The sequence below is a fragment of the Ilyonectria robusta genome, assembly GCF_021365365.1.
Source record: "Ilyonectria robusta strain PMI_751 chromosome Unknown BGZ61scaffold_70, whole genome shotgun sequence".
Taxonomy (NCBI): domain Eukaryota; kingdom Fungi; phylum Ascomycota; class Sordariomycetes; order Hypocreales; family Nectriaceae; genus Ilyonectria; species Ilyonectria robusta.
The window spans coordinates 93,101-107,493 of record NW_025764504.1 but is presented as its reverse complement, the minus strand read 5'-3'; the positions used below and the strand labels follow the sequence as shown (position 1 = coordinate 107,493).

At 41.5% G+C, this 14,393-nt stretch overlaps 4 protein-coding genes across 4 annotated transcripts; 3 read left to right on the top strand and 1 right to left on the bottom strand.

Moving 5' to 3' along the window:
* Positions 1 to 2,840: 2,840 nt before the first annotated feature.
* On the top strand, positions 2,841 to 3,221 carry BGZ61DRAFT_541696 (uncharacterized protein; the record flags this gene model as incomplete). Its single annotated transcript, XM_046255075.1, has 1 exon — positions 2,841 to 3,221. One exon carries the CDS (start codon positions 2,841 to 2,843, stop codon positions 3,219 to 3,221), a length of 381 nt encoding a protein of 126 aa, XP_046094023.1.
* A 2,900-nt stretch (positions 3,222 to 6,121) lies between these two features.
* BGZ61DRAFT_500716 (Alpha/Beta hydrolase protein) lies at positions 6,122 to 7,141 on the top strand (the record flags this gene model as incomplete). The annotated part of the gene is made up of 3 exons (XM_046251602.1): positions 6,122 to 6,660; positions 6,710 to 7,002; positions 7,065 to 7,141. 3 exons carry the CDS (start codon positions 6,122 to 6,124, stop codon positions 7,139 to 7,141), a joined length of 909 nt encoding a protein of 302 aa, XP_046094022.1.
* A 22-nt stretch (positions 7,142 to 7,163) lies between these two features.
* On the bottom strand, positions 7,164 to 7,731 carry BGZ61DRAFT_541694 (uncharacterized protein; the record flags this gene model as incomplete). Its single annotated transcript, XM_046255074.1, has 2 exons — positions 7,164 to 7,431; positions 7,523 to 7,731. The coding sequence occupies 2 exons, from the start codon at positions 7,729 to 7,731 to the stop codon at positions 7,164 to 7,166; spliced, it is 477 nt and encodes a 158-aa protein (XP_046094021.1).
* A 1,433-nt stretch (positions 7,732 to 9,164) lies between these two features.
* Positions 9,165 to 9,482, top strand: BGZ61DRAFT_487315 (uncharacterized protein; the record flags this gene model as incomplete). Its single annotated transcript, XM_046249956.1, has 1 exon — positions 9,165 to 9,482. One exon carries the CDS (start codon positions 9,165 to 9,167, stop codon positions 9,480 to 9,482), a length of 318 nt encoding a protein of 105 aa, XP_046094020.1.
* Between the last annotated feature and the right edge of the window lie 4,911 nt (positions 9,483 to 14,393).

Genomic DNA, 14,393 nt, shown 5'->3' with positions numbered 1-14,393 from the left:
AAAATTAATTAAAGGGATTAATATACTATATAGATTAGCCTAGACTTATTAATCAGCAAGGTAATATAATAATCGGCTAGAATTAAAAGAAACTTGGCTAGTTTAAAAGGTAGTGGCGCAACTGGGGTGCCACTTTATACCACCTCTTCTGGGATAGTGGCATATCATATCTCTCATTGGGTGATATCGAGAAAGCCACATTCGGATACATCACCGTGCAAATGTCGTGCACATGAGTTTTACTAAATGCGCAACGCGGGGCGATATCGCACAACTTCCCGTCCCAAACGTGTGGACATATATTGGTCTTCTACTGCATCTATCCGTCGAGGCTCTCCGGCGCTCAAGTCTTGAGGATGGTCACGTCACAGAGTCCTCCATTTATCCAGTCAGCCACTCCTACCTCCCACAAACGCCGTCTCTCATGCTCGAGCCCGCCGCCGACCGACGCTGCGCACCGTTCATCGAAGAAGCCGAAACTCAGCCATCCTGCTTTCCCGCCCGCTAGATTCTGGGACAATCTGTCGGAAATATCTTTGACGAGAAACGCACTACGCGAATTGGATCGGAGGAACGCTGAAACTACTCGCGAGTCGCCTAATAGGCGAAATCGTTCTGCTCGACGCGCCACCGTCGCGAAACTTGAGGCTGGCCAACCTGCCTGTCAGTTTCTCAAGAATGGGAATCAGCGTGTATCATTTCGCCCTGGCATTGACCGTTGCACGTTTTTATTCCCGCTTCACAGCCAAGCGCTCTAGGCTTGGTGTAGCGGCAACGCGGCATCTACGATCTTGGCCGGGCTGAGCTGCGCTACTAGTCGCACCGAAGCCCAGCGACCACATTCAAACATTTGCATGCTGCACTCAAAACCCACCTCTCACATCTCCCACATCTCTCCCACCGGCATCCCTGACTTCCAACCAAAACTACCTAGTGGATCACGGACCTTACTTATGTAAGAGTTTGGCTTGTCGCAACGCCTCGTTGCCATCCTTAGGGTTTCTTAGCTTCCGGAGTATATCTCGACCTTAAAATCTCTCTTGACCACAGACAACGTCGGGGATGGTGGCTACATCTGGTGCCTCTCTTGAAGAGTGGCGCGGGGGCGATGATACCTGATTGGAAACGCTTTCCGACCACGAGACCACCTCCCGCACTGGCGTCCTCTGGGGATGCTCAAGCCATGTGACGGTCCGCTCCTCGCCTTGGGCTGGTGCGACTTCTAAACACCCGCATTGGCGTGTCTGCATCTCATCCTCGTCTCAAATTTGCGCCTGGCTCCTAGCAGACCCGCAGAGGGCTGCTGCAAATGCCGTCTATATGCACTTGCCCACCAAAGTTGATCGTCCCAATTCTTCTCCGCGTATCCACGTTACACTCATTCATTTCCACATTTTGTTCCTACCGCTCGGGTAGAAAAAGATCGTCCCAACTCAGCTGGCTTTCCCTGGCTCTCAACCCGCAAAGGCCATGTCCCACTGGTCGAGACCACCGCACTTGCAGAATTAGACGTTTCAAGTCCATGATTAGCTTCCGGCCCCCAGCAAAATTCTATCATCTCATGCCCTTCGGGGACTTGGTGCAGTTTTATCCCCAGACCGTGACCAATGAGATGCTGACCACCCCTGAAATCCTCGACCCAACGACACCCATCCTGGGTACTCCTCCCGCACATCACTTCCTTGCCTGCCACCTCGACTAGGCTATACCATACTGGATTGATAACTGGAAGATTATGAAGCACCAAGAGGCGGCCCAATGGATGGCCCGCATGAAGGCGCGTCTTACAGCCGGGTCCTCATGGCCTCTTTCAACCGCCCACTCTCGCCGTTATTGTGTTGCTTTGCTTCTCTTCCTTAGCTTCTTGTTGCCGCGGACCTTATGGTAACAACTCCCTCACCTGAATATCAACTCTTCTGGTCTCGGTGAAAAGCCAAATCTCAAGAAAATAGCACGCCGTCTACCCCTCTTCTTAACTCTTCTCCTTCTCTTGCAGTCCTCCGTAACGGCTGCTAAGACAGTCACCATCTCAGATATTCTTAACACCAGCAGCCATAAGTATATCAGTAAATATCTATACTATACTATACTCACCGACATAGGTTTAACCATAGGCTGTAACAACCCCTACGAGAATAATTACTATTACGCAACAGCAGCCGCGTCTGCATCTATCGCAGACAACTGGATATCCAAGTGTACATCGTCAATATACAGCAGGGGCGACCTCACTCTTAACCTCAGTTCTATACAGTCCATCTATAGATCCTACTGTATAGGTGCCGGATTTACACAACCCGGTGCCACAGACTGGTACAACCCTGCTGAGGCAATAATAGAGTCGGAGCCTTTATCCACGGGCAGCAGCAATAGCTATAGCGCCGATGCGTAGCCCAGCAGCACGGTTAACTCTGGCTCTATGCAGATGACGACGCAGCTGACGATTGTTACCCAGACCACCAAGGGAGGCGCGGGGGCCACTAAGTCGCTGGGTAAGTTCATGCTGCTCATAGCAACGGTGCCTTTACTTTTGCTCCAGGTACTGTACCTGTGTCTTTAATAGGCGGTAATAGCGCTAACTGATGGCGATTCTAGTAACCATCCACGCGACGTCGACCTTATTTGTAAACCCGAATAGATCTCCCGCGAGCCTTGATATTAACCACTCCGGTAATAATTCCTCTGTGAAGATTGGCGTTGGCGTTGCAGTCCCTGTGGTGGCTATATTAGGCGGTGCTTTGGCATAGTGGTTCTGGAGGAGGAGACGGCGCAACGCGGCTCCGGGTCCTCAGCCTTCCGAAGAGGCCGGCACAAGCAACATCTCTACTACACCCCCTCCGATGAGTGCTGCTCCCGTTGTCCGGAAACCCGTCGGCAGTTCTGCCGTGTCACGCGTCTCCGCCGCAGTCTCCCCAATCTTCAAGACCACCGAACTCTCCAGCGAGGGCCTCAAGCGTGAAATTGACGGCCAGGAGATCCACCCCTTCCCCAACGTGACGCCGAATCCCCCGGTCGTGGTCGCAGGGCACCACGAGGTCAATGGCGACAATACCTGGCGCCCTGAGATGGACGGAGCGAGCCCGCGCGTAGAGGTTTCCGGAGAGGGCCGACCACCCGAGCTGCCTGAGCAATCTCAGAGCCCTCCCCCCGTTTACAGGCACACAGCCCAAGATCAGTCAACTCAGCGGTGGGAATTGCCAGACAACTCGCGGTCATCATGAGGGAAGGCTTGTAAAGGAAGGCTGGGAAAGGTCATTGTTCTTTTATACCCCCCGTTAATCCTCTGCCAACACAGAGTTGGTCTATTTCTTTTTCCTTGATAGTGTTTGATTGTTGTCGTGAATTGGAGGGACGAACAGCTGTAGAGTAGTTGATAGGATCCCATTCAACAACATATATACATTTCGCAGCTACCATTCTTAAACAATAAACATTATATCTGTCACGGACCAGGGCCCATATCCTTGCGGCTGTGCCGCAAGACGTACTAGGCTCGTGCGCGCCAGGGATGAGAAATCGGTCCACAGCTCAGGGGCACTTGAGAACTTCTTTCTTTCTTCTTCATCTTTGATGTAAATAGCATCCTAGACTAGATAGCTAGAATACAGTTACTAGAGGCCGTTCACAATATCAGAAACCAAATTAAACCCCCACGATTTAGGAAGGGACGGTCTGGGCATCAAGCTACGATAGATAGGTGGCCAGCAGGATGTGGCTGACGCCCTCCGCGGTCAGATTCCAGGCCGGCCATATATTTTTAGGTGATAGAAATGGAATAGCGTATGACCAAGGGTCTCGAATTGAGTCAGGGTCTCAGACCTCGTAACGGCAACAAGGAATAACATACAACAACCCGAATTTGAAGCTATCACAATGCCGTCAACACCATCAACACATACAACGCTGTCAATACATACAGTCATAATGCACCCTTATTATCAGAGGTATTATAATATAATTAATACATATATCTATTATCCTATTTAAGATCACTATGCTAGCTCATTATCACTTAGATCAGTTGTAGGATATGGGTTCAGGCTTTATTGCAATAGATAGAAATCCTCGTTAGATTGGTGGCATTTGGTCGTTTTTGATGAATATTGAGTCCAAAACCCTGCTCCTTGCCCACCAAACGAGCAGCGGCAAGGGCTGCCTAGTAGGACTTAAATTCGCGGTTGAACAGGGCATCCATGGTGATAGTGGATAGAAAATGGGTAGATGAAGTGATCAGAAGGGTATGAATGGATGGGCATCTGTGAAGGGCTGGCCCTGAGTTTGTTCAACGAAAGGGTGCGGTAGATTGGTCTAAGACTAAAGAGCAGGAAGGAGAGAAGGGGCTAGCTCTAGGGAAGTCATAGCTATAGAGCAGAGCTCTCGCTTGCAGAGCGGTGGTAGCTGGCAGAAGGGAAGGTCAATGTCGCCTAGGGGCACGGGCTACGCCAGGTCGGGACCGGCACGGCGTAGCCCGTGCCCCTATACCGGGCCCCAGCCCGTGACACCATAGGGCAAAAGATTAGTCAATAATCGCATTGATTGCAATTACTGGGTACGCCAACAGCTATTATAAGCCTATCCAATGTCCGGTGAACCAGGCCGTGACAGTGCATCGTTGTTGCTAATTCTTTTCCTCGTCAAGCTTCTTAGTACATACTAGGATTGATGAGTGGAGGAAAGTGGAGGAGACAAGGATGTCCGCCAATGCGAGTGAGTTTTGACTTTTCCCTCTTCCTCTATCTCGTACCCACCTCTGTCACTTGCCTACACTTTTGTTGTGTGTCGCGCTGGCCCCTTCTCTTGTCTTTGCTTTTTTTCGGGGTTATTTTTCGTGGTGTTACGATTGATGGGCTGAACCTGCGTCACTAGCGGCAAACTGTCGATCACTTCCCGGCCCCTGCTCCTTCTTTCAGCCCACCACCGGCGGTCGAGGCCGGTCTAATGCTGGGAATCAGCTCGCCTAGCCCCACATTCGTCTCTACTCACGGTTGTGAAGCGAGGTCTAGACCATTAAGAAGTGTTGAGAGGTCAAAGATGTATGTATTGATGATGTGTAACTAGCTGGCTAAGGCAAGGGAATTAGGGGCTGTACGGGGCCCGGCTGCCTGAGGCCACAGCCGCCACAGGCGGCCGTGGGCTAACAATTTCCACTCTCCCATGGAGACCCCAGAGAGGCCTGAACCGAGCTGGTTAAATCTAACATCGCCTCCCTCCGCCAAGCTGAATACCTATAGATTACAATACGTAATGCAGTTAATATAACTATTATACCTACACACAAGAGCTGTAAGGTTCTTAAAGGCCTCCTCTACAGCTAGTTCTACAATCTCATTAAGATTCTATTTAATGCCGCTAGATAATATCTATTTTAGAATCCCATACTTAAGAAGATAGCTCTAGATCCTTTATATCTGGCTGATTGTAAAGGCTCTACCTGTAGGAGTTACGCTAATTAATTTAGCGGCAGAAAGGGACAATGGCCAACACCCAAATCATCTGCTATTCCTTAAGAGGGTGCACAGAAAAGCGTCGCACAGGCGTCTTGCTTGGTCGGCCCGAAGCCGCACCAGACTACGCGTATGTGGTCGGATTGATCTGAGGCTTATATCTCCTAGTAGGAAAGCATCTAATCGGATGCTCTATCGGGTCAGCCGCAGGAAATAATGGTGGCAAGGCATTGGGAGCTGCTAAGAGGCGGAGGACGGAGTTGAGACGAGCCGGGAGGAGGCGGGGCTTACATCTCGATTTGGACCAGGACAACCCTAATCGGTGCTTTAGCGAATGAAAATTCGAGGCATGGTATTTCGCATTTATGCTAATATGCTTGGTCAATGTAGTCTTATTATACTGTCATGGTTGCAGGATATGGGCATAATGCATAGGCATAACGCTTGTTAAAGGTGAAAGTAGTAAACTGTCCAAGTCTTGTGATGGTACTATACTCAAGTTGTAAGGATGGATGGAGATATAAGATCAAGGACCCGGTTCAGGATGCGTGTATTCCGCTTCTCTAGACACAGCATCTTATACTCCGAGAATATCAAGGCCAAGCACCTCTACTACATACCTATTTTAAGCTTCAATCTGAAGATCCAACGACTCTGACACCGACTTTAACGCCAACATGCCCACGTTCAAGAGCCCCGTTGACGGCACTTCGCTCTACTACCGCTACTACGAACCCCTCCTCTCGGCCTCAGACCCTGCCCAACCCCTCACACTGGTGCTCCTCCACGGCTGGCCCATGTCCTCCCGGATGTGGGACCACTTCTTCATGCCTCTCGTCCAGGTCCACGGTTTCCGCGTCCTCGCCCCGGACCGACGGGGATTCGGCAATAGCGACTGGAACGCCGGTCCGGTATCTCCGACTCCAGCGTCAGGCAGTGCTCACGACCCATCGACACCCAGAAGCACAGCCGTGTCCTGGGAGACACTGACAGGTGACTTGAGCGCCCTCCTGGCCGGCCTCGATATTGGCCCCTTCGCCTTCGTCGCAGCGAGTATGGGCTGCCCCGAGTCCGTCTTCACGTACCTCTCATCCGCGTACGTCCGCGCCAACTGCCGCGCCTTCGTCTGGATAGGCCCCAACATGCCCTACAACATCCGTTGCGATGCGTGCCCCGCGGCCCCGCTCCCTGAAGTCTGGGACTTTCTCTCGGCCGGGTTGGGGGGGGCCGGGGGCCAAGGCCTTCGCTGCCGAACAGCTGGGCAGCGTCTTCCGGTTGGACCTGGCCGGCAACGAGTTCCAGGAGAGGGTGCTATGGTTCTACGAGAGGCTGGTGTGTCAAGCGGACCCTGTCGCTTTGGTGCGGATGCCGGACATCTTTTGGGACGATTTGGTCACCAAGCTGAAGCGATTCGGGGAGTCGACCGGAGCAGAGAAAACACCCATCATGGTGCTTCATGGCCACGCGGATACGGGAATGTCGCTGGAATCAAGCGGGCAGGTGATTAAGGAGATTCTGCCATGGACGGATTTGAGAGTGTATGAGAATGCGGGTCATGGTGAGTCTTACCATCAGCTACACAATACGTGACATCCAGACTAGGAGGCTAACGACGCTTAGGTTTGTATTTGACACACGCAGATCGAGTTCTTAAGGATATTATCGAGGTTGTCGCTCGGAAGCCTGGGGAAATTTGACTTGAAAGCACTTCCATCCACTCTAGAACAGTATCAACGCACCTATGGCGAGGATGCCAATGTAGCTGCCTGATACAACACTGGCAGATGAAGATTCTCCCCTCCCGTTCCCGCTTCCGCTTCCGCTTCCGCTGTCGGTCACACCCTTACCATCCTCAACACTCGTAATCTTCGTCACGCCATCCGTAGAGAAGCTAACCCCGCGGTTTATACCAGTCCACGCGCAACCGTCACCAGAGCTAGAGAGCTTGCAGGGACCACTGTCGAAAAAAGTATTGGCCGTCTTTTCACTATGTCGCTCAACGTCAGCAGTGGCCTTCTTGTTCAATGCAAGTCACGACATGGGATTAGTGCCGAGCGGGCCTGCGCAGGGTGACTTACGTAGGATCATAACAGGCAACCTCCGGAACGGTGGTGTTAGAAAGCATGCAGATGTTATCCGCCTTGCAGCACAGGTGATCCTTGTTGCCCGACAGATACGATGTAGAAGAAGTCGTGAGCTGCGTGTCGGTGCCACTGCGGATGCAGACGATGGCTTTGATGTTGGATTCGAAGAAGTTGACGGAGCAAAGAGTGTCAATGTCGTTCATGGTATCGCCATCCCCCTGTGCGAAAGCAGAGCTTGACAGGAATGCAAGAGTGGCAACTGATGCCAAAATACATGAAATAGTGAAACGCATTTTTGGCTGGTTTCGGGATGTTCAGGAACTAAAGTGAGATGCCTGCTGGTGACGAGGCGAGGTGTTGCAGAAGGAAAGGGAGAATTGATTGAACTCGCGAACAGGTGCGGATCTTCCACTAAATACGTCAAAGCCTCACAGAAGCAGCATTAACGCAAGGTGAGTGGTAAATCGTCAAGAGTTGTCTTCGCAACACGGGATGTTCCGCCATCATACCGTTGTGGCTGGGGCTCAATTTCAATATAGAACGCCAGGTCCAAGAGTACAATGTGCGGAAGGAACAGGGGTATGATTCGTTGGGGAGGACGCCTCCGAATCGTCGCTAAGGGGCCTGACCAAACACGGTTGTCGCCACAATCAGAGATTACAAACCAATTTCCACCCAATTTCCACCAAGGGAGAAAGGCATAATCAAGCGTTGATCAGGGGCTCGAACTTGGTCTGAATCGTCTGATAAGGAGTGCTTTCTCCAGGGTGATGACAGCAACTGTCTCTGGGGTTGCTGGAGTCTCAGTACTTTGGGAGATTTCTAGATTTGTTAAGTGTGGTCTAAATAAGCATCTTACTACTAGTAACCGTCTGAGCTATAGCATTCCCCAGATGGATGCCACTAGGTAGTCAAATATCCACTTGCAGGGGGGGGGGCAGAGAAGCTTGACGAGGGGACGGCACTTCGTGCGCGGTCCACCACGACCCACCCAAAATTAGTGACAAAAACGGGAGTCCAGATGGAGAGTCGGCTGCTCCATATCAGACGATTACGGTGGTGAGGCTGGTCTTAGCGCAGTCTCAGTCTGCTGGCGGAGGATCCAGGTAGCCCCGATACCCAAACTCGGGTTGGAGGCAGAAGCTTCGGATGATTCCGTGTCCAAGCCTCAACACCACGGGGCTGTGATAGTGGCAGCGCCGCTCATCATACCCGCAGCCGTCGATTGGCCGGCCTAGGCTATCCTGAACGAGACGCGGCTCATGGACTCGGAGGATACCGGGATTTGCTCTAGATGACCTAGTGCCTGAATGGCCGCAAAGCTTAATGGGTGAGGAAGGAAAGCGACGATTCTTTCACCGCCTTCAACAGATCCGAGGTTCTTCAAGAAGTACACGATGACCAAGGATTCCATGACCAGCCGGCGACCTGCCTTGGCTCGTGTACTTTCCCAGTTCGTAGTTGTTTAAAAGTGAGCATTCGTTCCATTCCCGTTCTTCTTCCCATCCATTATATGTGAACTATATGAGCTCCATGTAAGTCGCCTCAACGCCCCAACGCACCTGATATTTGACACACGTGTCCAAGGATCAGGAAATGTGTCCCCGTGACTGCGAGTGAGAAGCAGTCCTGCATCATGCCTACCAAACGCTCAGTGAGGCTCCCTTCAGCTCCAGGACTCGTAGCAATGGGGGTTAGCTCCGTATTTCTGCGAGACGGGATTCCGATCTCCTTGCTGGACCGCGCAATGAACGATGTCCCCTTGCTGGGACCGGCTCAACGCTGGGACTCGAGTGGCTCGGATCCATCCACTCGGATCATTGGCAGGTTGTCTGTTAAGAACACTGGTGCTGTGCCATCCTGGACAGGCGGATTCTGGGTTCGGAATTCCTGCTGGTGGATGTTCCCGTATGCCCTGAGGAACAGCGTAGCTTCATACCCAGCGAAGACGTGAAAGACCGCCCGATCTTGTGGAGGTAGTACCCTAGAAGCTGGAGGATGTGGGCAGCTTGTCAAGTTGACTTCTCTCCGGTTGGGTCCTTAACCCATTCCTTGAGCTCTATGCTAACCTGTCGCGCAGATTCATGTTATTTATTCCCAAGAAAAACCTCAATCAAGCACATGGGTGTTGATGAATGGAACGTGTTTATTACTACGAGAGAGCTGGGCCAGGCCGGAGGTGCACTGGATTCTAGTAAGCCTCTCGTCTCGTCCAGGAGTTTGAGAATTCTTCGGTTGGGGCTAACCCTTTCTAAGCCTTGAGCAGGCCCTCCCGGGTCAGGGAAGGGGCCGAACACCATGATCTGGAGACCGTCTTTGACCAGCCTAGGTTTTATAGACAGAACTATTTGGTGGCATTATGCTGTAAAGGCGTGAGTTGGTGATAACAAAGTAAATAAATGAAAAAAATAAACAAGATAACGTATATAATAAGCGAGCTAGCTGGATAAGCAAGCTGGCTATCTTAAAATCTCATATAAAGAGCTACTTTCAGCCTTCTTATAAAAAGTATTAATTTTTTATAAAAATTAATAAGATTTTATTAATATATTTATTATAATAAAGTAATTATATATTATTTTTCTGAGAATTTATAGATTTTTCCTTAAAAAGATCATATATATATATAGCTTGCATAATAAATATTGGAGGTTATATAGCAGTAGAAGAATAGAATAAATTATAGATAAAAGAATATTCTTATAAAGGATATATAGATAAGGGATAAGATAAGAGATAAGGGATAATAGTGTAAAATAGTGTATAATAGTGTATAATAGTGTATATTGTACTGATGATAATAATATATAAAAGTTCAGAATTTACCAGAGGGTCTCTAGCTTTTTATAGACAATTTCTCAAAATCTAGCTATTGTAGCTAGACAATAAGTATACTATTAAAAAGCCCAAAAAAGCGGCTTTTTAGTAGTACTATTATTGTCATCTAATGTGTAGAGGATTCTGAGTAATTCTGCTTTGAAATCAAGTCTCTACTTTGAAATTAAAGGTGGTTTAATTTGAAATTATCAAAGATATAGAGACATATTGTATACCATAAAAAAGCCTAAAGAAGCAGCCTTTTTCTAGTATAATCTTTGTACCTAAAATACTTATACTTTCCGAAGCATCCGGATTGTAAGTTAAAATAATTTGGAATTAAAAATGATTCTAAGTATAAGTGGGGCTATTATCTTTTCTATATAGTATAAATAGTATAATTAATACTGTATTTATACTGTATTTTAGTGCTATTTATATAGTATAAATAGTACTATTAATACTGTATTTATACTGTATTTTAATGCTATTTATATAGTATAAATAATACTATTAATAATGTATTATATTTATTTATAGAATTAATTAAGATTTAATTCTTAAGGTTAAAGATATATATTTATATATTTATTTAGTCTTTAACAATAAATAAGTATATATAATAAAAATCCCAACCTCTAGAACTAGAAGTATAATAAAAATACTATAAATTATTTAATTAATTAAAACTACTTATATACTCTTTTCCAAACATCTTAATTATTATATAATAGGTTCTTATATTATAGCCAAGCTTGCTATAAATACTATAATACTAAATATTTAGTTATACTAATCTTCCTTAACTACTACTTCTTAATAATTTAGCTACTACTTATATATTAATATTTATTTAATTAATTACTTGCCTTTCTTCTTCTACTATTATAACCTCTTTTTTTTATAATCTAGTTTTTTTTACTCTTTAATATTAGCTTAGTATCTTATTTACCTCTTAAAGATTTTTTATCTTAGCTCTTAATAAGGCAATTTTATATATAATAACTTTTATTTTTTTTATAAGAAATTATAAAACTTTAAAAATTAATCTTAAAAAGTTACTTTAATATCTTTTAATTTATCTTTTAAGATATTTTAATTATTAAAATTTAATAAATATATAATTTATAATTAATATACTTAATAAGCAAGTAAGTTAAATAAGTAAATAAGCTACTTTCTCTTACCCCTCTAAATAAAAATTACAATAAAAATACTATAAACTATTTAATTAATTAAAATTACTTACTCTACTCTTCCCTAGATATCTCAATTACTACCTAATAAATTCTTATATTATAGCCAAACTTACTATATATACTATAGTATTAAATATCTAATTCAACTAACCTTTCTTAACTACTACTCCTTAATAATTCAGCTACTACCTGCATATCTATATCTATTTAATTAATTACTTATCTTTCTTTTTCTACTGTTATAACTTCTCTTTTCTATAATTTAGTTCTTTTTACCCTCTAGTACTAGCTTAGTATCTTATTTGCCTCTTAAAGGTCTTTATTCTTAGTAGTTAATAAGATAACCTTATATATAATAGTTTTTGTTTCTTTATAAGAGATTATAGAGCCTTTAAAATTGACTCTGGAGAGCTATTCTGATACTTTCTGATCTGCCTTTTGAGGTATTTAGATTGAGATCTGGCTTTAATTAGAGTCTTTAGAGTTCTTAAAGCTTAAGGAGTCGACAGTTTAGCTGCCTTCTTAACTGGCGTTAGCGTCTGTAGCTGAATATTAAGCTTTGAGATTATAGTTTCTAGGTTAAGAGGAATAAGCTTAGTTTCTTTAAAAGCTCTCTTAATATTTCTTTTTATTATAATAGCCTTATATATAGTATAGAAGATTAGAAAGAACTCAATCTTAGAAATATAAGTTATAGAATATTTAATTAGATATTTTATTTTTTAATTATAAGTTTTTTTTAATATATTAAAGTACTTAATATTAAGAGGCTAGAGTAAATAAAAAGAATAAGATAATATATAAAGCTAGATAATTTTATTTTTTTTATAATATCTTTTAAATTTAATAAAGTAATAATTTTTATAATTATTAAAAATTAAGAGATAATAATAATTATTTAATTATTTAGCTATATACTAATTAAAGTATTTTAGCTACTTTAAATTAATTTTATTATTAATCTAGCTATTTTAAGTTATTATAATAATTTAATTATTTAAAAGATTACTTTTTTAATATTAATTAGTAAAATAATATTAATTTATATTAATGATAAATAGCTAGATTATCTAGCTTTTTATATTAATTACTTAAATAATTATAATTTATTTTTAGTTTCTAAATTATATTAATTTTAGCTTTAAATACCTTTTTAAACTTATAATAACTATTTTACTTATAATTATATTTATAAGAAAGCTAATTTTATTAAAGTTATAGAAATTATTTAATTAGATATTATACTTTATAATTATATTCCCTATAAGCTAAAATTAATTATAGATAATTATTAGGTTTTTATATTTAGCTTTTTAATAATTATATTTATAAAAGAAATATATCTTAAAGTTTAAATACTACTTAATAAAATTATAAGCTTAATATATACCAACTAATAGTATATTATAATTAATAAGTAATTAATTAGCTATTTCTTTTATATTATATAGCTATAAGGAAAATTCTTATAAATTTAAGTTAAGAATAAAATAAATAAAAATTTATTTCTCTAGATTAGATAGCTAATATAATTTCTAAATAGTATTATATTAAGACTAGATACTCTTTTACTAGCAACCTAGAGTATAATAATTAATTATATATATCTTTATAGTATGTTGGATATATATATTTGGGTTATTTTAAAGGGCTTGAAGGGTAAGAAGTATTCTAGCTTTATAATTAAACTATAATATACTAGGTAGTTAAGAATTAATTAATTAAATAGAGATAATGTAGGTTAAGGGATTTTTTGCTTATTTACTTATCTGGCTTACTTGCTTATTAAGTATATTATATAAATTTTAATAGTTAAAATTCAAGCTTAAATATAAGCTTAAATATTCTAGGAAAAATCTTATAATATAATATTAAAATACAGTACTAATAGTATTATTTATACTGTATAACTAATTTATCTAAATTAGCTTATTAATTTATTTAAGCTTAGAAATTAAGTATTTTGATTTATAAGTATTTACTTTTAATTTCTCTATAATTTGAAATTAATATTACTTAGCAATTAGAGAATCTAGAAAGATATATTCAGTACTATCTTAAAGCTGAATTTCTAGGCTTTTTAATAGTATTACTTTTATCTTTATACTTATATATTTACCAGCTGAATTTGTTTATAAAAGAAGAGCTTCCTCTAGAGTTTATTTTCTCTTTTTTATATATATATATATTAATAATATATACTATATTATACTATCTTATATACTATTATCCCTTATTTCTTATTTTATTTCTTATCTTTATATTCTTTATAAGAATATTCTTTTATTTATTATTTAATTTTATTCTCCTACTACCTTATAACCTTTTATACTAATTAAGATCTAGTCTTAAATATAATTTTTAGAGTTTTTAAAACTTAAGATATAGAGAATTTAGCTCTTTTCTTAATAAGTATTAAAATTTATAGCTATATATTAAGCTTTAAGATTATATCTTTTAAGTTAAGAGGAATAAGTCTAGTTTTTTTAAAAGCTATTTTAATATTTCTTTTTATTATAATAGCTTAAAATATAGTATAAAAAGCTGGGAAGAACTTAATTTTGAAAATATAAGTTATAAAATATCTAATTAAATATTTTATTTTTAATTATAGGCCTTTTTAAATAGCCTAAAGTAATTAATATTAAGAGGTTAAAATAAATAAGATAAATAAGATAGTATATAAAATCTAATAATTTTATTCTTTTTATAATATCTTTTAAATTTAATAGATTGGTAATTTTTATAGTTATTAAAAATTAAAAGATAATAAATATTAATTAATTAATTAGCTATATATTAATTAAAGTACTTTAGCTATTTAAGATTAATTTTATTATTAATCTAGC